The sequence below is a fragment of the Peromyscus eremicus genome, chromosome 12 (assembly GCF_949786415.1).
Source record: "Peromyscus eremicus chromosome 12, PerEre_H2_v1, whole genome shotgun sequence".
Classification (NCBI taxonomy): domain Eukaryota; kingdom Metazoa; phylum Chordata; class Mammalia; order Rodentia; family Cricetidae; genus Peromyscus; species Peromyscus eremicus.
Genome location: NC_081428.1, coordinates 51,095,458 through 51,118,821, shown reverse-complemented (window position 1 = coordinate 51,118,821; position 23,364 = coordinate 51,095,458). Strand labels below are relative to the sequence as shown.

Sequence of the window (23,364 nt, the reverse complement as noted above, 5' to 3'; positions counted from 1 at the left end):
GTCCAAGTCTAGCCTGTGGGACCCACAAGGACATGAAGGTTTGAACTGGAGGGGCACTGTGGGTAGCCATTTCCACTCAAGTAAGAGCACAAAATCCCCCAGACACAAGCCTGATAGAATCAAAGAGACCTCTGCTCTGGAAAGTCATTGGTAACCTCTAAAGATGCCAAAATGACATTAAACATTGGTGTCTTGAATTTCCCTAACTTATCTAAGTTAACCTAATTTTCTAGAAAGTTCAAAAAAGATGAAGAGATGCTGAAATGGCTCAGTAATTTAAGAGTGCTTACTGCCTCTGCAGAGGTTTACCCCCAACACCCATGTGGTGGCTCACAACCACCTGTAACCCTAGTTCCAGGGGATCCAATGTCTCTGATGACCTCCACAGGTTCCTGCACACATAGGACACACATAAACTTACACAAGCACACACATACACATAAATAAAGTGAACAAATAAATTTGTTTTTAAGAAGATGAAGCATGATTTGTGCCTGCCTGATATCTGTGAGCATTATTGGCATCATAATACCAATCAACTTCACCCCGGGCTTCTGCATTCTGCACCGTCCACAGACTTGCAAAGCCTCTGTTATACTTGTTCAACATACAGTGGTGTAGTTTGTATATGGACTGTCAGACTGAACAGCACATATACTATCTATATAGCGTTTAATAGCTTATACATTATTATCCAGTTTATATTGGCAAAGACTCTCCAGTAAGAGCAATTAAACACTTGAGCTTAGATTTTCTTTCATGTTCATACACACCAGCATTTCTCAAACTTGAATAATGGGTTTATCCCTTTAAAAGAAAAGAAATCTCACAGGTCCTCTTCATAGGAGAAATTCTGAATACTTTTACTATGCTTACTAAATAAATTCACATATACATACATTTTTTTCCTACAAGTATTTCTAAATATGCTCAGACATAACTTCCAATAAGCCTGTTTGCCTTACAGATTCAAAACCAGTTACACATTAAACACAAATACAACTATAAAATTATTCTTGCAATAGCAATGCTAATGCATTAGACATTGCTTTAGTGAAGCTGTGTCCTAGCCCACAGTGAAGTTCGCTGCTGATGTTTATGCCCTGAACTCAGCCTCACAGGCGTGTGTAAAGAGAAGACAATCCTCTCTGCATTTGCTGCTACCTCCACTACTGCAGAACCTTCCACTGTTCCACTCCCCTGGAGCAAATGAATCATTTATGAGGAAGCTTTTGTCCCTTGGAATCAATGTAATTATAAACATAAACACAGGGAAAAGAAACCAGTGACAGTGTCCTCCTGTAAGATCACCAGCATCCACAATGTGCTTGACTTTTTAAAGGGTTATTTCACTAAAACCACAAAATCTATAAAAAAAAAAAAAAAAAGCTCACAGGAAACCCATGGACCCCAAAACATCAGCAACTCATCATTCCTCAAATCCCAATTTTGGAGGACATTCCTAATTCCAGATTCCTTGGTTTCCTCCCAACATGCTTTGCTCCTCCATTGGGGACCCCTGTGACCCCATAAGCAATGTCAGGCACATGTACTCAGGGGACATAACTCAGTAACATCTTTAACTTAGCCCTTTACTATTTACTTAGCAACAACTTCCCCGACCTCATTCTTTTAAGGTCTTTTGAAGCAAATATTACTGTTATTGATTTACAATGAGATATTGGTAGTGAGGGACTGAGAGATGGAATAACTCACCACCTTCGTTACAGTAGCTCATGTTTGGACCAATGAGACCAGTTTCTACTCCACAGCACACCAGAGTCACTTCTCTTTCAGTTGTATTTTCAGGCCCAGGGAAGGGTCTTTCACAGTTTACAGGAAATTACTGTTGTCCAGAATAAGTCTTGTGATGAAAGTTGATTCCTGGATAAACCTCTTGAAGCTGCAAACTTCTTGACACCCCTGGCCCTGTTGCTGTGAACTGGACCACTTGGCAACTGAGATCACCATGGTAAGAACTGGAAATAATGTGCAGCCTGCTTTTAACCTCATAGTTTGTTTGATTAGAGGAAGGACAAGGACAAAATGGAAGTAAAACATCCGTGTTTCTTCCTGACGGTAACTCTGTCAAAAGATCCACAGAACCATCAGTGCCTAGAAACACAGCAACAACTTGAATTAGGAGCTCCAGCCAATTAAAGGTCACTGGATTTCCTTTGTCACATTTGACAGATTCTAGGTCTCCATAGCCTCCTGTGGCTAATGGCCATCGCATTGGACAGTAGGTATAACATTCTCACAGAAAGTTCTACTAGACAGCCACATCGTATACACCACCTCCCCAAAGAACTTCCCTAGTCATTGGGCATAGTCTGACTTTGGGAAAAGCTCAAGTTCTTGTTACAAGTGAGATTCTCCTGAGCCTATTGACAGTTGTGCTTTGAGGTGACAGACATGAAGCAGGACCAGGAAGAACCCAGACTGAAAACTGACTCCCCTCCCCAAGCTGGCAGACGCAGTCAAGCTCCATATTAGATCCCTTCCTGCTTGGAGCACCCTGCCCTCCACAAGGCGCCCATTTGTGCAGAGCACACACAGCCTCCCTGCCTGCCCAGCTCAGCCCTAATGGACTCCATATGAACACAAGTATGTGACAATTCATTCCCAGGGCCCAGAGGCCGAGAAAGGACACTTTCTGAAATAAAATTGCAAGGTAAGGTGCTGTCCCCTGATGAGGGCTCAATGCTCTATGACTCAACATTTCTCAGTATTGTCTTCTGGCTTATGGAGCTGAATGGAGTCCAGAATCAGAATGTGGGCAGGGAATCAGTAAATGCATTCTTTCCTGAACCCCAGCTCCTATCGGGAAACTCAGGAAGACACCCAGGAGAACTTGGGATCCCTTTCTGCCAGCATTTAGGGGCCCTTACTTCATTTTCCCTGTGATCTTTGCCTATGTACTTCTCACCAAATGTGGTAAGAGGAAGAGACTTCCTCAAACATTATTTTAAAAGAAGGAGAAAGAGACAAAGACCAACAGATTCACACCCCAGGTTCCAGCTGGCTCAAGCTTATAGAAGTATAATGGGGCTCCATAAGCAAAATTAGATTTCCACAAGCCATGTTTAAAAAGCAAAAGGAAGCCAGACAATTAGTTTGTAATAATATATTTTATTTAACCCCAGTATATCCAAAGCATCATTTTGAAATGTAATGAATATTTTTAAATTAGATGAGATAGTTTACATTTACAATTCATACTGTCTTCAAAATCTGGTGTGTGTTTTAGACCTACAACAGCAAGTCCCATCTGGGGTGAACCTCACGGCACCTGCACTGGGACAGCCACGTGGAAAAAGTGCCTGCTATCCTGGGCAGCATGTGTCTCCAGGAGTCTGGGCCTTCAGCACTTGTCTTCTGTGGATCTCAGAAGAGAATCTAGTTCACTTCCCACTTTGAAATTTGTTTTCTGTAGAATCGAATCTCGTTTTAGCAACCTGACCCATTTCCGACATCTATAGGCTCCTTTGTATTTTCTCTCCATCCATGGTATTTGTAAATGTTTCCCAATTACCGTAATTATGTTAAGTGACACCGAAATCTCAATCCAGCCTTAGCTCAAAATCGATCCCCTCCAAGTCAGATTACCTCTCCTTTTTATCATTACATTTATTTCCTTTCCAATTTGTGAGCTGTGTTCTACTTTCAACCAATTTGCATTTGTTCTGTAAGACAAGTCCTGTGGCCTGCCCCAGCAAACAACAAACTCCACATTACCTGTAACCATCTTTCTTCCCAAGGGCTGGGGCTCTGGACCAATGTTACGACCCCTTATGACCCATCTGAGAGGAAAGTGAGGTGGGGTGGGGATTCCCAGGAGGAACAGGAGTTGAACTGTCTTCCTGCTAATGCTTAACTTAAGCCTGTAGAGAGAGACAAGCTCGCTTCTCTCTCTTCAATCTGTGCCTGTGAAGAACACCACTCACAGGTGAATTCAACCTCCTCATTTCTCCAAGAGAGATGAGCAAGGGACGACGTCTTTTTAGATCCAGCCTGAAAGCAGTTCCACATAATTTAATCACAGACACCCCATCCCCAGCATGAAGAGGTTAAGCAATGAGGAAGGAGGGTCTTATTTTTTAAATTCTCAATCACACACGTATCTGCTCACCCTATTGTTTTGTTTTCAGAAGTCCTTATTTTAAAAAAAAAAAATTAGACTTTCCTTTTGGTGGTAAAATGTTTCCATTTTTAAAGGCCCCGTGGCAGATTGATCCAGAAGAGGGGGGTTTATCTTGGTCCAGGTGCCAGGATGTGGCTTCCCAGGTGGGCAGGAGTTTCCTGAGGGCTTCCCCAGATGGGCTTCCCCAGACCACAAGTGCGAGGAGCCTGGCATTCTGTGACCCAGGAGTCCTAATAGACTCTGAACTCAGCAGACCTGAAATGCCCAGCTAAAGAAGAAAGCCTGACATTCATTGCCCATGAGTGCCAGGGCATTTCTCACAGGATTTCAACCTTGAATTCTTTTGAGTTCCTAGGAAAATGCCTCTACCCACCAGACCGGCCTCATCAATCCCTCTGATCTCTGTGGGGACTTCACCACACCCTGATTAGCATATTTTCCTAAGGGCCCAAATCATGAATCCTTATCTCCTAGTACATCTTATTATAAATGTCACCTCACTTTCGGAGACTGTCATCTTTGAATCTCCCATAGAGGTTTGTACTTTGCCCCATTCATAAATAAATGTCTTGAATTGTTGGTTAAAAAATAAAATAACAATGAGAAATAAGCCCAGTGGCCATTCTTATCATCTGCCTCAGCACCTGGAGCCAAAACCTCTGCCTGAGTTCTTATGAGGAACGTATTTCCCAAAGCCACAAGACCTGCTCAGACCACTAAATTCAAAGCCAAATGTCAATTCATTTCCAAAGTCAATGGGAATGTTGGGGTTGTTTTTATTGTTTTATTTTGTCTTTAAGAAAAAAAAATCCAGGCTATTGAGAGCTGTTAGGAGCACTTGCTGTTCTTGCAGAGGACCCGGGTTCGATTCACAGCACCCACACTAGCTCACAACTGTCTCTGACTCCAGTTCTAGGAGATCGGATACCCTCTTCTGACCTCTGCATACACCATCCACATGTGGCACACATATGTGCAGACCAGTCATATACATAAACTAAAAATTCATTTTCAAATTTCCATTTATAATCAAGGTACAAACTTTTTACCTTGGGTCTGTCACAGAGAAATGGAAGAGAAGGATAGAAGAAATGAAGTTTGAAAAGAAGTTGCCTTTCATTCACTAACTAAACACAGACATCGATACAGACACAAACACACATGGGGGGGTAGATAGAGGGAGGGAGGGATGGGGGAGGGAGGGAGGGAAGGAGGGGGAGGGAGGGATAGACCTGTTCTTAGACAGTCTTCGCTGGGACACTGAAGCTCTCTAGGCTTCTGTAGCTCAGGACGTTAAAGTAGTCTCGTGGCTCGGCATAGTCATCCTCCTCTCCACAGAGGCCAGCAGGGGCAGCTTCCATCTGGACAGGGCCTCCAGAGGACGAGAGAATCCTGAGGCTCATTTCCTGGGACTCAACTGCCATTCTCCCAAGGCCACTGTCTGTAGAATGGATTCTAAGCGACTTCTAGGATTAAACAAAGGAAATACATGGGGATGTTATACAAAAGCCACCTCACAGATGGACAAATGGCACACAGTTATCATTACTTCTCTTCCTCTCTTACAAGAACACACACACACACATACACACACACACACACACACACATACACAGATATGCACACACACATCACACATGCAAGCAAACTTGTGTTTTTATCAGTACACAATCCTTAGCCTTGAGCCCTTAATTTCTCTACTTTGTTGTAGGTTTTTTCTTTATTCTTATTACTTTTTAAAATTCTCATACAACACACTTTGATCATATTCTCTGCCCTCCCCCAACTCCTTCCAGATCTTCCCTATCTCTCTCCCTACTCAACTTCATGTTTCTTCTCTCTCTCAAAACAAACAAACAAAATCATTAAGACCAAAAAAACAAACAAACAAACAAACAAACAAACAAACAAACAAACTCAAACAAAAAGCATGCAAAAACCATAGAATTCATTTTATGTTGGCCAACTATTCTTGGCCATGGGGCCTGCCTTGAAGTGTAGTTTATATATATATATACCCAATGTCACTCCATTGGAGAAAACTCATTTTCCGCTTCCCAGAAGATATCTATTGCAAATAGCTGCTTCTTCTTCTTCTTCTTCTTCTTCTTCTTCTTCTTCTTCTCCTCCTCCTCCTCCTCCTCCTCCTCCTCCTCCTCCTCCTCCTCCTTCTTCTTCTTTCTTCTTCTTCTTTTTTGTTTTTGTTTTTTGAGACAGGGTTTCTCTGTGTAGTGGTGGCACACGCCTTTAATCCCAGCACTCAGGAGGCAAATAGCTTCTTGATTAGGGGTGGGACTTTGTGTCTACTTCTACTTCTCCACATAACTCCTTTTCAATAGTAACAGCTCTAATGAAACTAACGTGTCATCCTGCGGCCCTTAGTTCCTATTCTCTTAACCTGGCCAGCCTTGTCTTGTCTCCATCTCTCTTTGTTTTTCTCTCCTTACTGCATGCACACTGTTCATTTCTTCCTTCTCTTTGGTTTTCAGGCCACCACTTTCTCCTTACTCTTCTCCTTTCGGCCCCCATCTTCAGCTAGCCTGGCCCTTTTCTCTTTATATACCGGCTCTCCAAGCCAAGGTGTTCCCAGGATTCTGTCCTCTGCTTTCTCAGTCTCAAGTCTCAGTCTCAGTCTGAGTCAGTTCTTCCACTGTAAGACTCCCAACAGAACGTGTCATCTAAAGACCCAAGTAGCCCAGTCTCTGCCCTAGCTCTAGCCCACCTGCCCACCTACTCAGGATGGCCCATGAGAGAATCACAGCAAGTTCATTCACCTTGTCTCCATGGGCCCCACCCCACATCTCCAGCCCCACTATCTGTTCCTGCCAACATTCTCCCTTCTGGCCAACAGCACAGGCCCTTCAGAAACATGGAGACCAAAACCAAGTTCCAATTACCCATAATGCCTGTGATGGCTATTCTTAGTTGTCAACTTGACTACATCTGGAATTAACCAAAACTCAAGTGGCTGTGTACACGTGTGAGGGATTTTTCTTAATTAAATCGTTTAAAGTGGGAAGACCCACATTTTAATCTGGATATTTTGAGGCAGGAAGTTCCACATTTCATCTGAACCTCACCGTCTGGTGACAGCCTATATAAAGGATGTGGAAGCAGGAATCTCTTTGACTGCTTGCTCTTACTCTTGTTGGAAAGTCCATTCCTTCATGGGCATTAGAGCTACTTTGGGATTTTGTACAATGAAGACCAGCTGAAACATTCGGCCTGTGGTCTGAACAACTACATCCTTGATAGACCACCAGTGCTGGACTAGCTGGACCACAACCTGTAAGCCACTCTATAAATCCCAGGAGATATATAACAAATATACATATATAAATATAAAATCGACATATATGTGTGTATACACACAAACACATATACACATCCTGTAAGTGCTGTTCCTCTAGAGAACCCTGATCAATACACAACCCCCAGTTTTACCTCATCCCCTCTTCAATCCATCCTTCTCACCTGCCGGGGGAAGAACAAGTCTGGCTCACATTTCCTCTTACTGCTAGACTAACTTTCCACAAACCTCCACACAAAGATTTTTCAAAAATAAAAATCGAATCTGTCCATACTTCTGCTTAAAACCCTTTAATGGCCTCTACTGGACACCAGAAGGATGCTTAACCTGGAGTGAGCTATGATGAACACCCTCGGGAATCTGACTTCAGACGATTTATGAATAATCGCAACTTATAATGAAAGTTTTAGATAAAGGTGTATTCTTGTGGGGAGAAAATCCATACTTCATTCCATTTCCAAAGGAATCTGTGGCATCCCAGACACTCTTTGTGCCCCAGTGGTGCCCATCTCTCTGGCTCCATCATCGCTGTGTTTCACAACCGAGGTGCCCAACTTCTGAGGCCCAGAGAATGTCACTGGTTACAACCTTGCTTTGAGGTCAGACCCAATGAACTCTTTCATCTCCACAGCAACTCTGCTGACATGTCTGGTTTGGGATGAGCTAATGGGCAAAGACAGAACTCCCTTGACGAAGGACGAAGGCACCAGTTGCTCAGATTTGTCTCACTCTGCCTGTGCTCTCCTTTGACCACAGTGCCTCTCACTTCAGCTTCTCTGTGAAGGCAAATCCGTTTATCCTTCCATCTTCACCAGGCTCAGAAGTTCAGGTTCCCTAAGGGAAGTGCTGTGTTCCTCTTCATAATCTCAAAACCCATATCGGATGTGGATGTTCAAGTTATAATGTCTTAGGACTGTAATAGACATGCATGTTCAGTTGGGGACACACACACACACACACACACACACACACACACACACACATTCATTTTTAATACAGCCCCATATAAAAGAATTCAGTTTTCCAAGTCAAGGTATAGTCTCACAGCCAGGAAACTAATGTTGCATTCACTGAGACAAGACAGAGTGGTGAAATCTGTTCAATGACATCAACCATAGAATCCATGTTACAATGTCATATTTGAGGGCTGTAATAATACAGGGAAACTGGAGAACATTAGCCACCAGTAGGGTGATAAAAGAAGTGCTTAATAACCTTTCAAAGTTGACCCACCTTATGTATCTAAATGACAAAAGCACAAAGATCCAGGGGCTTGGGAAATGGGAGCAACCGAGGCTCATGGAATCTCTCTTCATCACACCCTTGGCTTCCAAGACAGAAAATGCCACCCAACTGGTGCCAAGCCCAAGTGTGCACCAGTGTAGGCAAGGAGGTAGAGAAGGGAGCTTAGAAGGACCCTGTAGATGTGTTCAATGAGCAGATGCCAAAAACTAAGGATGGCACATCACTACAGGCTTTTAGGAGTTGGCCAATGAGAGACACCATAGTCTAAGAATAACATACACAAGTTATTGGTCTCCCCCCGCCCGCCTGCGCCCCGATTCCTTCTCAATAGAAGTAGCTAAACTTTAACACGAGTGTGAAGGAGGGAATGGCTTCATGACTCATGCAGGTGCTGTGTTTAAAGGACTCTGACATCCCTTGATACATACACTCCATTTTTAATATGAATATTCAATTATTTCTCAAAGAGCTAATTATGACTTTTTGTGCTTGTGTGTTTTTATTCTTATTCTCGGTAAGGCTGGCCACTCTTTCTTTTTAATTTTAAGACTATTTTGAGCTCTAAAAGTCCTCTGGGAAATGCAAATATTCCTGAGACGGGTCCCTAAGCTGTTCCATTTCCATTCTACCCTACATGGAGACTCTATAATTGTAACTAGTGTTAAAAAATAGGTCTGAGATTAATGTACTAGCATAGTCCTAGAGACCCAAGTGAAACTACAGAAATTGCAGCTGAGTCCTCTTGGGACAAACATTGCTTTCTAGTAGCATGTGAGGAGGAGCATGAACAGCAGACAGTGGGGACGGCAGGGTTATTGTCCAGTATCTGACACATGTAACTTCTCAATAAATAACACTTATTCATACAATGCATATACATGCATAATAAACACTTGCCTATACTATCTTAAGATATGCTTAAGATATCTCCAGAAGAGATGGTGCTCGTGTTGAGCTTTCTTCCCTCCTGCCTCAACACAGCAGGTGTTCTCTGCATCTGACCTAGAGAAGCCAACAGAATAAGGTGATAGATTTCTGAAATTATTTAGCGCAGGGATTGTCAAAGTCACCCCCATCACCAGCCCTGTCCTTATAGGATGCCTCTTAGCATCATTCTCAGGAGCTCCTAGGTTAGAGCAGGTCCTCGGAATAGAGGCAGGCATGTCAGTTCTTGTGCTGGTGACCTGGGTTCTCAGAGGAAGGCCAGAGGCAAGGGGATGCAAGGGTAGCACCAGTGTTACTGACTTCCATGGTGTCTCCTCCACAGACTGATGCTGAAGGAGGAGGTGCTTCTGCAGAATGGGATCCCTAGCAACAACCAGGATAAGAGGACCTCAAAATAGTAGAAGTTGACAATGTTTAAGAAACCAAGTAGATACAGCTACAATGATAGAACTATGAACATCTGCCCTGGGGATCTTAAGATGGCCCATACAGCACAGTGATCCTAGATAAATAGAGATGTATAAATAGACAGCCTACCGTAGGATTTTGTTGAGTGTGTGTGTGTGTGTGTGTGTGTGTGTGTGCGCACATGCACACACACGTATGCTTAAGTATACACGCCAAATACTACCAAGAATACATGAGTGAAATCAAAGCCAGCCATCCCCATGAGAAGTCTAGATCTTTTGTCCAGTTTCCAGGCATATGAACAGTACTATATAGGTAGAGCATATTCATCCCTTGGTTCCAGTCCCAACCGTCTCTGTTCTTCTGTGCCCTAAGAAGACTTTCCTGCATGCACTACAGCAGTGGATCACTTGTCCTCCATGCAGAACGACAGGGAATGAAGGAACAGAGTGTGGGCAGAAGGTATGTATTCCCCGCAGTCCATGCAGGGTGGGCCTTGAACTGATTGTGACCCTTACTTGAAGGGAACAGCACTCCTCAACATGACCCTTCCCTGTGAGCCTCTCCTCCCAAGCTCCAATAGTCATCCTCTCTGCTCTCCTCCCAAACACAGTCCATGGCTGCTTTCGCCTTCATGGTTTCCTTACATTCTCCAGGTCCATATTAAGTCTCTGTGACCAACGCAGTTCCAGAGGACTATGTGTTCCCTGATCACACCTTGAATAATGTTTTGAACAAGAAGAGAGCAAGCCCTGGAGACTATCTCCAGAGTACAAGATGGTGGCAGGAGGTCGCTAGACTAGACAGGTGACAATGAGGGTGTCCAAGAGAGGGCTGCTGAGGGGCATCCTGTACAGGGGAGCGGCAGGACTTGAGATCTGCTGGTTTCCCTCTTTCTCAGTCTCCATTATTACCAAAGTTAGTCTGGGTACCTGACATGAAAATTAACCAGCCTCGTGTCCTTCATAGACAAATACGCTCTGCTGGCTCTGCAGGGTCCCTAAGCCCTTTATTCCAGGCCAAAGATGGCAGAAGACACCTGTTCTCCAATCACCCTCCCTGTTCCAGCTCCAAGGGAAGTTGTCATTCTTGTCACTTCTTCCCTGTGGTGAAGCTCTTCTCCTGTCCTCGTCCTCTCTTAGACATCTCATTTCCTGATCATGTCTCTCATATCAGGATCTATGCATCTATCATATCAGGACAGCAAGGACACAACTGAAAATACCATGGTTAATCAGCTTCATCTGCAGTGGCAGCCACAGCTTAGGCACTGCTGGTTCTTGGCCCCCTGTTCAGCCCGTTCTGGGTAACAGAGGGTCCGTGGTCACGTCTCTGTGAGTCACATCAGTCAGCAGCTGTGGTGTTCATCTCATAACCAGGAAGTTAAAGGATGAATCGTAATACAACAAAGTCTTTGGAAATCAATAGGGCATCTTAATATAGGGCCATAGGTAACTTTCCAGAGCAATCAGAACTCCTTCTGATGTTTGGGTCCTGTCTCGTTCCTTTGGAATTAAGTTAGCAAGACCCCCAAGGTACCTAGAGAACTGCCTAGGAGAGGCCTGAGTGTCAGACCTGAGTGATCTGTCATTCACTGGGGGGAGCACAGCTTTGCTTCTGCTGCAAGACATCGTCCCCACCCCCACTCTAATCTCTTCTCAGTGAAAGAAGTTTAGAGTGAAGCACTTGGGGCAGGGGCTCTCTTGATTTGAGGACCAGGTTTGAAGATATAATGTATTGAACTCCAGCATAATGTGCTTACTACACCTGTAGTCTTGGTACTGATAAGAAGGAATAGGCAGCAGGCTCATCTACAAGGATAACCGACAGAATTTAAGTTGGAAAAGATGAGGTGAAGGTCCAAGTTTTCTAATAAGTGTAAGTAGGAAGATACATAACTCTAGAAGCAGAATTAATAACCGGACAAAACTATGTATCATGGGGTCATAGCAAGAGTGTAGAACTATGACTTTTTATAATGAAGAACTGTGAAATCCATGGAGACCGTTACAGTGTCAGTTTGTACAATTCGCCCGAACTGTGGCCTGAAGAAAGATCTTCATAGGATTAAAAAGTCGAAGTTAGAAAGAAAAGAAAAACAGAATGTGATCTCCCTCTGAGTGAGAGAAAGAGAGTCCAAGAACTCACAGAGCAAGTGAAAGGGAACCATAGGCTAAGAACTCTCCCTCCATAACACTAACATAACCCTCCTTAGGTGTGGACCAGCAGACAGAAGATGGGTGCCGGCCAGGACTTGGGGTGGGGTGGGATGGGAGGAAGACTCAGGAGGGGGCTTGACCCAACAGAATCAAGACACCAAGAAGGTAGCCCAGACAAGTCTTGACTTCATAGTCAATCTTAAAACGAAGATACAAAATATAACATCAAAAACCAAATCCTCTGCTGATTTGAATCTATCCTTCATTTGAAAACAGGTAAAAATAAAGATGAGAGCCGGGGAGATGGCTCAGGATGTGTAGCTCCCAGCACTGATGCAGAGGTGAGTGGGTATGGTCACCTTCCACAACCATTAACACTCCAAGGCAGAGGTAACAGATCCTTGGAGCAGATGCCTAGCTAGACGAACAGAATCAGTGAAAGACCTTGCCTCAATATTAGAGCTAGAGAGCAACTGAGGAAGATATCTTATGTCACCTTCTGGCCTACATACTCACACACACACACACACACACACACACACACACACACACACGCACATGCACACGCACAAGTATCTGCACACACATGTTCGTATATCCACATTTGAACTTGAATAAACACATATACAGCACATATACATGTACACACAAAAGAAAGAGAGAAAATAGATGAAATATTAGAAAATGTTTGAAGAAATAAGGTATCTGCCAGTTGAGTAATTTTTGATCTTTGGACTGTGAGCAAGATCCAGGAAGAAATACCCCATGAGGAGATGAGCATTTGGGCCAGCTGTGGTGGCTCATGCCTGTAATTCCAATACTTAGGAAGCTGGGGCAGGAGGATTAAAAATTCCAGGCTTGCCTGAGTTACATAGAGAGATCCCAGGTTTGGAGGGGTGCTGGGTAGAAGGTGGAGGGGTGTTTGTGGAGGAGGTTGCTCTGGATTGCCTTTCCTTCCACTGACAATCTCAAAGACTACACCCTGGGAGCGAGGAGTAGCAGGAACTGAAATCCAGTCCCAAGGCCTCAGTGATAGTTAACCTTCATTGTTAATTGGATGAAATTTAGACAGGCTTCTGGCGTGTCTATACAGGCACTCCAGGGAGGTTGAAGTGAGTTGAGAGGACCTGCCCTGAGTGTGGATGGCACAGTTTCCGGTCTGTTTCCTGGAAAAAACACTCTGACACCAGTGACTGAAGGCAGGAGAGCTCCTAAAGGCCTTGGTCCCAGGTCCCGTTGGTATTCTCTTTTTATACTCTAAAACCACAAGGTAAAGTGGGAAAGCAAGCAAGGTTTTACAGAAGTATGAGGTAGTCAGTAGGTTGTTAAGGGCAACAACCCGTTGTTTTAGCTATTTCTCTAAGCCATTCTGTTCCAGATAGCAAGTAATGTCATGCCTGGCATTACAAATGATGCTTTAAGTAAATCGATAAATCAATCAATAAATCAATATCTAATAACTGGTCTTTTCTGTGTTATTCCACTTCAGCACCATCCCTGTGGTCCAGGCCTTCGGTCAAGTGAAAGGGAGAAAGGGAACGGAATACCAGCAGCCATCTGGCTTTGCTTCCTGACTGTGATCAGCCACCTCACACCCCTGCTGCTTCCCACAACTCCCCATCGTCACGGACTGCACCTCTGTGGTTGTGAAAGAAAACGGCCCCCATAGACTCCTAGGGAGCAGCAATATTAAGAGGTGTAGCCTAGTTGGAGTAGGTGTGGCTTTGTTAGGGGAAGTGTGTCACTGGGGGTGGGCTTTGAGGTCTCAGATGCTCAAGCCAGGCCCAGTGTGGCCCTTTCTTCCTGCTGCCTGTGGATCCAGATGTAGAACTCTCATCTAAATCTCCAGCACCATGTCTGCCTGCAGGCTACCATGCTCCCTGCCATGAGTGAACCTCTGAACTGTAAGCCAGCGCCAATGAAATGTTTTCCTTTCTAAGCATTGCCGTGGTCATGGTGTCTCTTCACAGCAATAAAACCCTAACTAAAACAACTTCCAAACCGTGAGCCCAAACAAGCCCTCCCTTCCGTGAGCAGCTTCTGTCCAACACTGTATCACAGCAATAAGGAAAGCATCCCAACCTGCCATCCCTGATTTAATTCAGGTGACCTGGGTTTGCTAACACCTGAAAATTGTCACCTACTGGCTACAAAGGGCTGAATGGAAGAAGATGCTGCCATTTTTCATAGAGAATGTCCAGCACACCATGAAAATTACCAGGCAAGAGAAGAACACATGACTAATAATCAAATAGACACTAGAAAAAAAAAACCCAGGGAAGATGTAATTAATAGGACTGTCAGGCACAGACCAGAATAACTGATAAATTTACTCAAAGGTTGGGAGTTTTGCCAGGCTATAAACTGCTTAAACAAAGAATAGATACATCAAAGGAGATACTTGGTAACCTGAAAGGTAAGCTAGAAGAAAAGACCCACTACAAAACAAGGCGATACGAGTGGGCAGAAACTACAAAAGAGACTAGGAGACATATGGAAGAAAGAGAAGTGTCGAAAGTCCCTGCGATAAGAGGTCCAGAAGGAGAAGAAATCAAGAATAGAGAAGGAATATATAAAGAGAAATGGCCAGGATTGACCTCAAAACTGACAAAAACCCATCAAACCGCAGACTGAAAAAAACCTCTCAATCCAAACCCCATACAGAATAAATACAAAGATAATGACATCTAATTATATCATTGTACAAATGCTGAAAACTGAAGACAGAAAATGTTAAAAGAACAAGAAGGAGGAAAAGGCAGTTTAAAAGAAGTAAGGATAAAACCCAGTTTCCAAAAAAAAAAAAAAAAAATTATGAAGTTAGACAATGGGGTAATCCTTTCCACATGCTAAAAGAAAATAATGGCCAGCACAAGATTCTACAGCTCGTAAAACAAACGTAACATGTTTACAGTCATGGGGTAAACAAGTTTTAGGTAAACAACAACAAGAAGAACAAAATAATTCTTTGCCTTTGCTGAGCTGCACTGCGGAGATCCTGCAGGCTATTCCTGAGGCAGAAGGAAAATGGCAGCTAGAAGCCCAGACAGGAAGGCAGAGAGAAGAGCAATGGGGGTGGGGTGGACCTAGAGGGTTGTGGACTCACAACACAATCATGTGGGGGTCTAAAACAGGGAAAGGACTAAACAACAAGGTGATGATGGAGCAACATGGTGGAGACAGATAAGAAGGGCTGCTCCGATCTAAGGTTCGAGAATATTCCGGGGAGTCATAGGACACTAGTTGATGTTTACTAATAGAGCGGAACTTGAATAAGTCCAGGTACATTTTGTAGTTCCTAATATAACCACTAAAGGACAGCAGAAGAATGCATTGCTAGCAAGTAGGTCTTCCATATAGTAAAATGAACTTTACTTTACAGAACAGCAAACGGGAAATAGAAAGGAAAAGGCAAAGCTGTGGAGCTGGGTCGATGGTCAGCAGTTAAAGGCACTTGTTCTTCCTGCAGAGGACCCAGATTCAATTCCCAGCACCCACACGGTGGCTCACAAACATCCGTAACTCCAGTTCCAGGGGATCTGACCCCCTCCTCCGACTTCCAGGGGCATCACTCATGGTTCACACACATACATGCAGGTGAACACCATACATATAAAATAAAGGTAATAAACCTGAATACCAAGTGGTCAGCCCTGAGATCACACATATTCAAGTAACACTCTGCAGACCGAGCAGGTTGTCTTTATGTCCTCATGCATAGATGTAACTATAAAGGAAGGAAAAGAGAGAATCAAGGAGAGAGAAAGGTGAGGAAGGAAGACAGGAGAGCTAGAGGGAGGAAAGGGAAGGGGAAATGATGTGGTTATATTTTAATTTCAGTATTTCTGTTTATTTATTTATAAATAAATCCCAAGGACCTAACCTGGAGCGTAAGCCTGGGGCCAGCAAGCTGCGGTGTTGGGAACCACACTGGGAGAGACATGGAAGGAAGTGTCAGAAAAAGTAGAAACAGTGTGTGTGTGTCAGCTGGGCTGCCCTAAAGGGTCCAGGCAACCAGACCAAAAAGGATTGAGAATTTTCTAGCTCATCCCAATCAGTAGCCACCAGCTTAGGACATAGTGAGAATGCTGATACCTTCCTCCCTTACCGAGAAAAGCCTGGTATGTGACAGCCATGTATCACAATTTTGTGACATAGGACCAACCTGTAGCCCCCACCTTACATACAAAGCAATGGAGACCTTGAAAAGTTGAGTAACAAGCTTAAAATCATACAGTCAGTGCCCAGCTAGAAACCAGACCTTCCCTCCAATTCCCCCTTCCCCAACTCTTTCAGCCAATGGCCTCTTAAACTCAAGTCAGCGGATGTCTGATTTTGCCGTGTGTCTTCAGCTCCCCAAATTTGGAATGCTGATTTCTCAACCTACAGTAATATGGGGCAGCCAGTAACTTGTGAAGAAAGAATGAGCTACGAAAGTCCTAGCACCGAGAAGACACCCCCTACAATTCACCAAACTCATAGTAGGTGAACTCTCTGAGCAGTGACTTAAGGGACAGGCAGGAACTAGCAACTGTGGTAGGCAGAGAGATGGGCAAAATGGCGGCATGTCCTTCTGGGAAGGGACCAGAATGAGCATAATAAAGAAGCACATTAAACCACAGAATAAGAACCATGAAAAGGGCCCCAGACACAAGGGCAGAGATCACACCTGGGGCTCTCTGAGTAGAAAGGGGATCAGAAGTCACCAGAATGGCAAGAATGGGGCTGACAGGGCCTGAGACAGGCTGTCCTATCCCTTACCTTTCTAGCCAGTACAGTCACCCCTGTGATCACTAAGCAGAGGAGTCCCAGCACAGCAGCCATGGCTCCTCCAAGCAACGGAATCTGGACCTGAGCCGCTGCAGGGAGAACAAACAGGGGTGAGTGACAGCGGTGAGGAGCAAAGCCGCCTTCTCTGGGGACGCCTCAATCGTCTCAAAAAACAGTGCCAGTCATGGGGGTGCATGCCTCTGACCTCAGTGCAAGAGGCAGGCAGATCTCTGATTTGGTGCCAGCCTCAAACGGTGAGTTCGAGGCCAGATTCGAGGCCAGAGGTGGGATTTTCTAGAACGCTCCTCGGTTGGAGTCTTTGATCTTAACTCTTTGGTCAGCAGAGCATCTACCCGGACCCTGTGGAGTCAGTGGCAGATCTCCCGACGAGTGACGCACCTTGTGTACACTTTGGACCAGGTTCCTAATCAACAACTTGTTTTCAGAAATCATGAAATGAAACAATGCCATCTTAAAGGAAACTTGGGGAGGGATGGAGAGATGGATCGGTGGTTAAGAGCACTGGCTGCTCTTCGAGAGGACCCAGACTTAATTTCCAGCACCTATATGGCAGCTCACAACCTTCTGTAACTCCAGTCCCAGAGGATCCAAACTCTCTCTGACCTCCACAGACACCAGAACCAGGTGCTGCTGCCCAAGACACCCATACACATAAAATAAACAACAAATCTACAATAATAAAAGGAAACTCAGAAAGTGAATTTTTTCTTTCATCAGTCATACACACACACACACACACACACACACACACACACACACACACAATCCATAGTAGTAAAACTGGTTAATTCATAATTGAAACCAAACTATGGAAAGAAAAAGCATGTAACTTTTCACCTTAGCTCTGTAGCCCGGGTCTGAAAGCCCGGAGGAGGGAGGCTCTTGCCGCCTCACCCTCTGCTGATTTCTGTCCTCAGTATGTAGTAGATGCTAATTAAATAGCTGTGCTATGTTGAAGAATGATTTCTAGACACTTTCTCCCACATTTCCCTCTTCTCCAGGGACTCAGGCAGGATCCCCAGAGTCCTGGGAAGACTTGAAACAAGAGGAAGCCTGGTCCCACTTCCCTGAACTCCAGGGTTTGAGTGTGAGAAAAGAGACTATGGTGTCTGCTCCCTCAGGATAAGGACCGTGCCTGCCAAGTCCAAGGTCCCAGCTTGCTCCTCCTGTTCTGAGGACTTAGTCAGCGTAGGCCAGGCTGGCCCCTTGGTGGACATAGCTGTGGCTCACTCAGGAAGAAAGTGGATAGAAGACCGTGGTGTGGAGACTGCAGGGGTGCAGAGGGCCTGGAAGGCTCACTGTGGAACAAGGAGAAGACATGGACAGAAGAGAAGGGCAGAACCACCTTGCAAGTCTGGCTTAGTACCGGGTTCTCTTAAAGCTGAAGGGTGAAGCAAGAAGCAGCTAGACTCCTCATGAAATTTTAGGGAAGATTATGACAATGAATGTGGTCAAATTTAAGGGTGAGTTAAGGTACGGTTAAAAGCAGAGGGAATTTGGGATATTAAAATTGCCAACTTCACTAGTTGTTTTTGGTTTAAAACGAAAGTGCCAATTCTTCCATCCACAGCCACAGTTTCAGAACAAAGACTCCAAGGTCTTTGAAACTGAAAGAACCTCAGGGCACCGTGCAGGTGGGGGAGGAATATAATCTACATTAGAGATTCGGTATTATTTGTGGTACCGGGGATTGAACCCAGGGCCTTGTGCATGCTAGGCAACCACTCTACCGCTGAGCTACATCTCTAGCTCTGCTTAGAGAACAGTTTATGTAATACCGTTACTAGGGACGTGGATCAATGTTTGAGATCAGTGTCAGTAGGAGAGCAGGGAGGGAGTTGAATCGAGTAATTGAAGGAGGGTTTGACTTCAGGTAACTGACCCCTTGAGAGCCATCCAGAGAGGAGTTTCACCGGACCAGTAGTGTTCCCTGGCATTTACGATTACAGGAATGGTAGAACCACTCAGGGTAGACACTGGAGAGGCATGCATGCCACAGACAGAGTGGACTATGAGAGCGAGGAAGACATTCTTGCCCTCACATCTCTATGGTCACAAAAAGGCAGCCGTGCTGCCCTGACCAAAGAGGTGTTTCCATGTCAGGGTTATCAGGCCCTGAGTGTTCTGGCCCAAATATGAGCAGACACACAAGGCTCCTCTCTGGCTTCTGGTTCGGAGGCCTCAATCTATTGGTCCTGCAGTGTGGTGAGAGGCTCTGAGAAATATAACATTGGGGTAAAGAACCTATAGCTGCCACAGACACCACGTGCTTACTGTGACCTAGAGCTCCTGTCCTCTTTATTGTCCAGGCCTCCCCTGAATAAGTGTGACACACAACACTGCCCCACGATCTTATTTGTAACAGCTCAACATCATAGGCCAAAAGTACAAGAAAAATATAAATATCACAAATACCCAGGATACATGACAACATTTAGTTCCAGGCTGTATGATTCTAGAGCCTGGGCTCTTGTCTACTCATTGTATTTAATCTATAATAGAGCCAGCCAAGAAGAAATGTTTGAAAGGAAACTTTAAGGGAAACTTTTATCTGTACATATGTTCTTGAAACTCATGAAGCCTGGGGACCAGAGAGATGACTCAGAGGTGAAGAGCACTGTCCATTTCTTCAGAGGTCCTGAGATCAATTCCCAGCAACTTCATGATGGCTCACAACCATCATACTCATGGTTAATACCTAACATGGCACTTGCTATATTCCTGGAGCCCTGCTAAGGGCTTTTTCTTACAGTAGGTTGTTCAACCCCATATAGCACCTCATAAAGCCTTAAACCCATCCTCACTGCACAAATGAGAAAAGTGATGCACAGAGGAATTAAATTCCTGTCTGAGGCCAACCAACAGCAAGGTTTGGACCCAAGATGTCTGACATCAGAGGCTGAGCACTTTAATACCCTGCTAAACTATATCTCAGATGTGATTTTAATAATCCTTTCCCTCAGTAAAATTGGCTCATGTTTGCAGGAAAATAATCATTATGAGAACATTTGGAAGCTTTGAAGCTTCATCATACAAAGGTGGGTGAATATTATACATTTACACTCGGCACATGCTGTGCCTTGAGAGCTAAGTCCAATTTGTATGACTGATACTAAATCATTAAATGAGCACCTTTCATGTATGATCTCATCCATGGGTCTCATCAGTTTAGATAAGATGTACTTCTCAGTGCAAAAATCAGTGGTTGTGCATGAGAATCAGCTGGATGTTTCTGGAACATATCAGATGTTAGCCCTGTCCCCAAGAGGTTCTGATTTCATCAGCTTGATTGAGTTGCTCTATCTTTACAATGCCCTAAAAGTTCCTCCAGTGAGTTTGATGTGTTTCAGGATCAAGACACGCTACTTCCTAGAATGTCTCAGAATGGTCCTTTCTATGTGAGAGAAAGTGGTTCACCACCTCCCTGCTTCAAGGGACGTACCTGAGCTTTCCTGGACCTTCAGGAATATTCTCCCCTTGTAAATCCCATCAGGATAGGTGTAATAGGTGCAGAAGTACTCCCCAGTATCATTCACTGTCAGCACCTGGAAGGTGAGGCCTAGGCTGGGGCCTGGGACCACCCGCTCCCTGAAGACTGAAGTGACATGCCACCCCTGCTCAGCACTATAAACTGCCAGAAGCTGGTCCTGTTGCTCCCAGTTGACTTGGGTCACTTCAGCTGTGTTGGAGAAGAAGTGACACTGTAAGACGACAGAGCCACCTTCCTCTGCAGAAATGTTCCCCCTTGTCTCTATTGTTCCTGCTGTGGCTCCTACGGGAGAGGGAGAAGAACATGTCAGTCTCTAGCCAGCAGCTGCCCTTCAGCCTTCCAGAAGAATCTCAGGGTGTTCGGAGGCCAGAACTGGCTCTAGGAGCAGAAGTCTGTAGTCTGCCATCTATCCTGGCATTCCCTCATAGAGACTATCATCACTTCCTCTTTCCTGTCGTTCCAGGCTCCAAGTCCCACCCAGGGCCACTTTCCAGTCTTCTTGCCCTTTTTCCATGCATTCTATCCCAGCCTGTCACTGCTACTTCCAGAGCTTGCTTCTGCCTCACTCTGTCTCATTCTTATCCGTTTTTCAGAGCTGTACCCCCCAACCTCCTTGAGGACCCCAACTTAAAAGACCTCCCTTTCTCACTGCCTGTGTTGTATAACACCTTATTAAATGCCTGGCTTATTACTATATGGCTTAGCACTTTGCCCGCTCAGGAAATTCTGTGCAGCTTCCTGGCTAGGTGGTTGATTATTTTCATGAGCTTACTTAATCTTCCCAACTAGAATATCAGCCCTGTACTGCTTCTCTACAGTTTCCAGCAGTCTAGCCTTGTGTCTCATCCTATCCTTTGAAATAGAGCTGGCCTATTTGATTGCCATTTGGGATATCAGGAAAAACCTTGGGGGGGGGAAATCCTGGGGAAAAGAGACTTGGCAAGAAACCCTGCTGCTCAGCCAGGAGTAGCAGCGGGGGCTTTTAATCCCAGTACATGGGAGGCTGAGGCAGGAGGATCAGAGTGAGTTCCAGGTCAGTCTGGACAACATAGTGAGTTTGAGACCAGCTTTAGAAATGTAGTGAGACTCTGTATCTGTCAAAGAAACAAACTAAAGTAGGAGAGAGAGAGAGAGAGAGAGAGAGAGAATGGGGAACAGGGAAAGAAAGGAGAAGGGAAGAAAGGGGAGGGGACAAGAGAGGAGGAGAGGGAAGCCTAGAAGAGAGAGGAGGACAGGGTAGACTTCTGGATGAAAGCGTCTTCATCGCTTACCAGCCGCCCCACCTGACCCCAGCTCCTCTCTACCCTGAGAATGTTCTAAGTTCGGCCTTTAAACTACTTGGCAGTACTGTCTTTAAATATTTTGTTCTTTTCCCTCAGAAATTTTTATTTACATTTCTAATATAATAGAAACACAACAGAATTTAGCCAGTGGTATTAGTGGTAGACCCTGAAATTCTGGGAAGCAGGTATTTCTGATCCACAGAGAACTAGCTGGAATATTTTTCTAGAACGTCCTCAGAAAGAGAAAGGAAGATGGAGTGGCCTCCCAGAAGGCTTCTGGGCTTCCATTTCAGTCCACTCCCCAGCCTCCTTTCTTGTACACCTGACCAGCCAGAGTCCCTAGCCCAGAGGATCTACAAAGTCTGTCTGCGGCAGTCCCAAACACACCTGTATCCCCTTCCCACATGGTCACATAGGGCCCCAGAACCACCCGACATACATGCATATAGCATGTACCCAGAACCTTCTCCACCTGAGCACCCCGGTCTCTGTGCTAAGCCCGCCTCCCCAGCTCTGGTACGTCTGCCGGCCTTACCTGAAGTGAGGAAGGCAGCCGGTATCAGCCCCTGGACCCAGATCAGAAGCAGCCAGCCATGCATGCTTCTGACCAGAGGGCCTACAGGAAGCAGATGTGGCCTCTCCTCTGACTGAAAACTGGCCCACTGCAGGTGTGAGGTGAAACCAAGCCTGTGAGAAGAGGGTCTCGGAAAAACTGAGTTAGGTACAAGCAGCGTCAAAACAGAGAATGCTCTTAGCAAGTACACAAGCTGCGTAGAGTGAGCCACAAGAAAGGCCGTGAAGGAAACACAGCGAAAAATCAACAGAACGTGTGGTTAGAGGGCTACGGGTCTGGGGTGACTCGCAGTCAATCTGTTGTTTTTACATTACCTTGATGCACTTTTTGAAACACCAGCTTTTATCCAAAGCATTCAAGGGGTGTCTAGGTGAGGGACAGGATTCTGAGGAACTATTTCTGGTGAGTCAGGTCCCCTGCCATTGCCCTGCTGAAGAATGTGCAGCCACAGGAGAAACTTTGGTGTGGGCACTTACAGAACCATCACTGGATTTAGACTCTGGTGGCTAGGGACAATCCATGGGTGAGACAAAGGCCCGGGGTGAACAGCAACTCTCCCTTCCAAGAGGCCCTCTCCTCAACTCTCATTCCTTTTGGGCTCTTACTATCCAGGTTTGTCTTTGCTTGCATTGAGGGTCAGCTTCCCTAATGCAATAGAAACAGCAGAGAGTAGAAAAGTGCATTTTCCTGCAAGCTGTTGACCCATGAGAGTTGAAGTATAGAAGAGTGAGCCCCAGAGGTGACCAGGAAAGGCATTTTCCATGCTTATCTAAGGCTCTTAGCTGCTCACTAGGCCCAGCTGTTGACCTATCTACTGGGGTAGGCTTAACTGTCAACTTGACCCAAGCTCGAATTACCAGGAAAGAGTCTCAGGGAGGGACTGTCTAGATCAGCTTGGCCTGTGGGTGTGTCTGTGGGAGAATATGTTGATTGCCTTAATTGATGGGGAGAAGACCAAGCCAGAAAGTGGTGGCTCCAGCCTCTGATCTTGGGCCCTGGACTACGTAAGAGCAGA

The 23,364-nt window shown here is 45.1% G+C and overlaps 1 protein-coding gene across 1 annotated transcript; it reads right to left on the bottom strand.

The window, feature by feature from the left end:
• Nucleotides 1–5,382: 5,382 nt before the first annotated feature.
• On the bottom strand, nt 5,383–22,374 carry Tigit (T cell immunoreceptor with Ig and ITIM domains). The gene is made up of 4 exons (XM_059277014.1): nt 22,311–22,374; nt 20,445–20,774; nt 16,973–17,070; nt 5,383–5,610 (listed from the first exon to the last, which is right to left on the bottom strand). The coding sequence occupies exons 1-4, from the start codon at nt 22,372–22,374 to the stop codon at nt 5,383–5,385; spliced, it is 720 nt and encodes a 239-aa protein (XP_059132997.1).
• Between the last annotated feature and the right edge of the window lie 990 nt (nt 22,375–23,364).

Coding starts and splice junctions, on each gene's coding strand:
- Tigit (XM_059277014.1), bottom strand. CDS start 22,374: ATGCATGGCTGGCTGCTTCTGATCTGGGTCCAGGGGCTGATACCGGCT. Junction 17,071..20,444: donor GAAGGTCCAGGAAAGCTCAG/GTACGTCCCTTG, acceptor TTCTCCCTGCAG/CGGCTCAGGTCCAGATTCCG. Junction 5,611..16,972: donor TGACTGTACTGGCTAGAAAG/GTAAGGGATAGG, acceptor GTTTAATCCTAG/AAGTCGCTTAGAATCCATTC.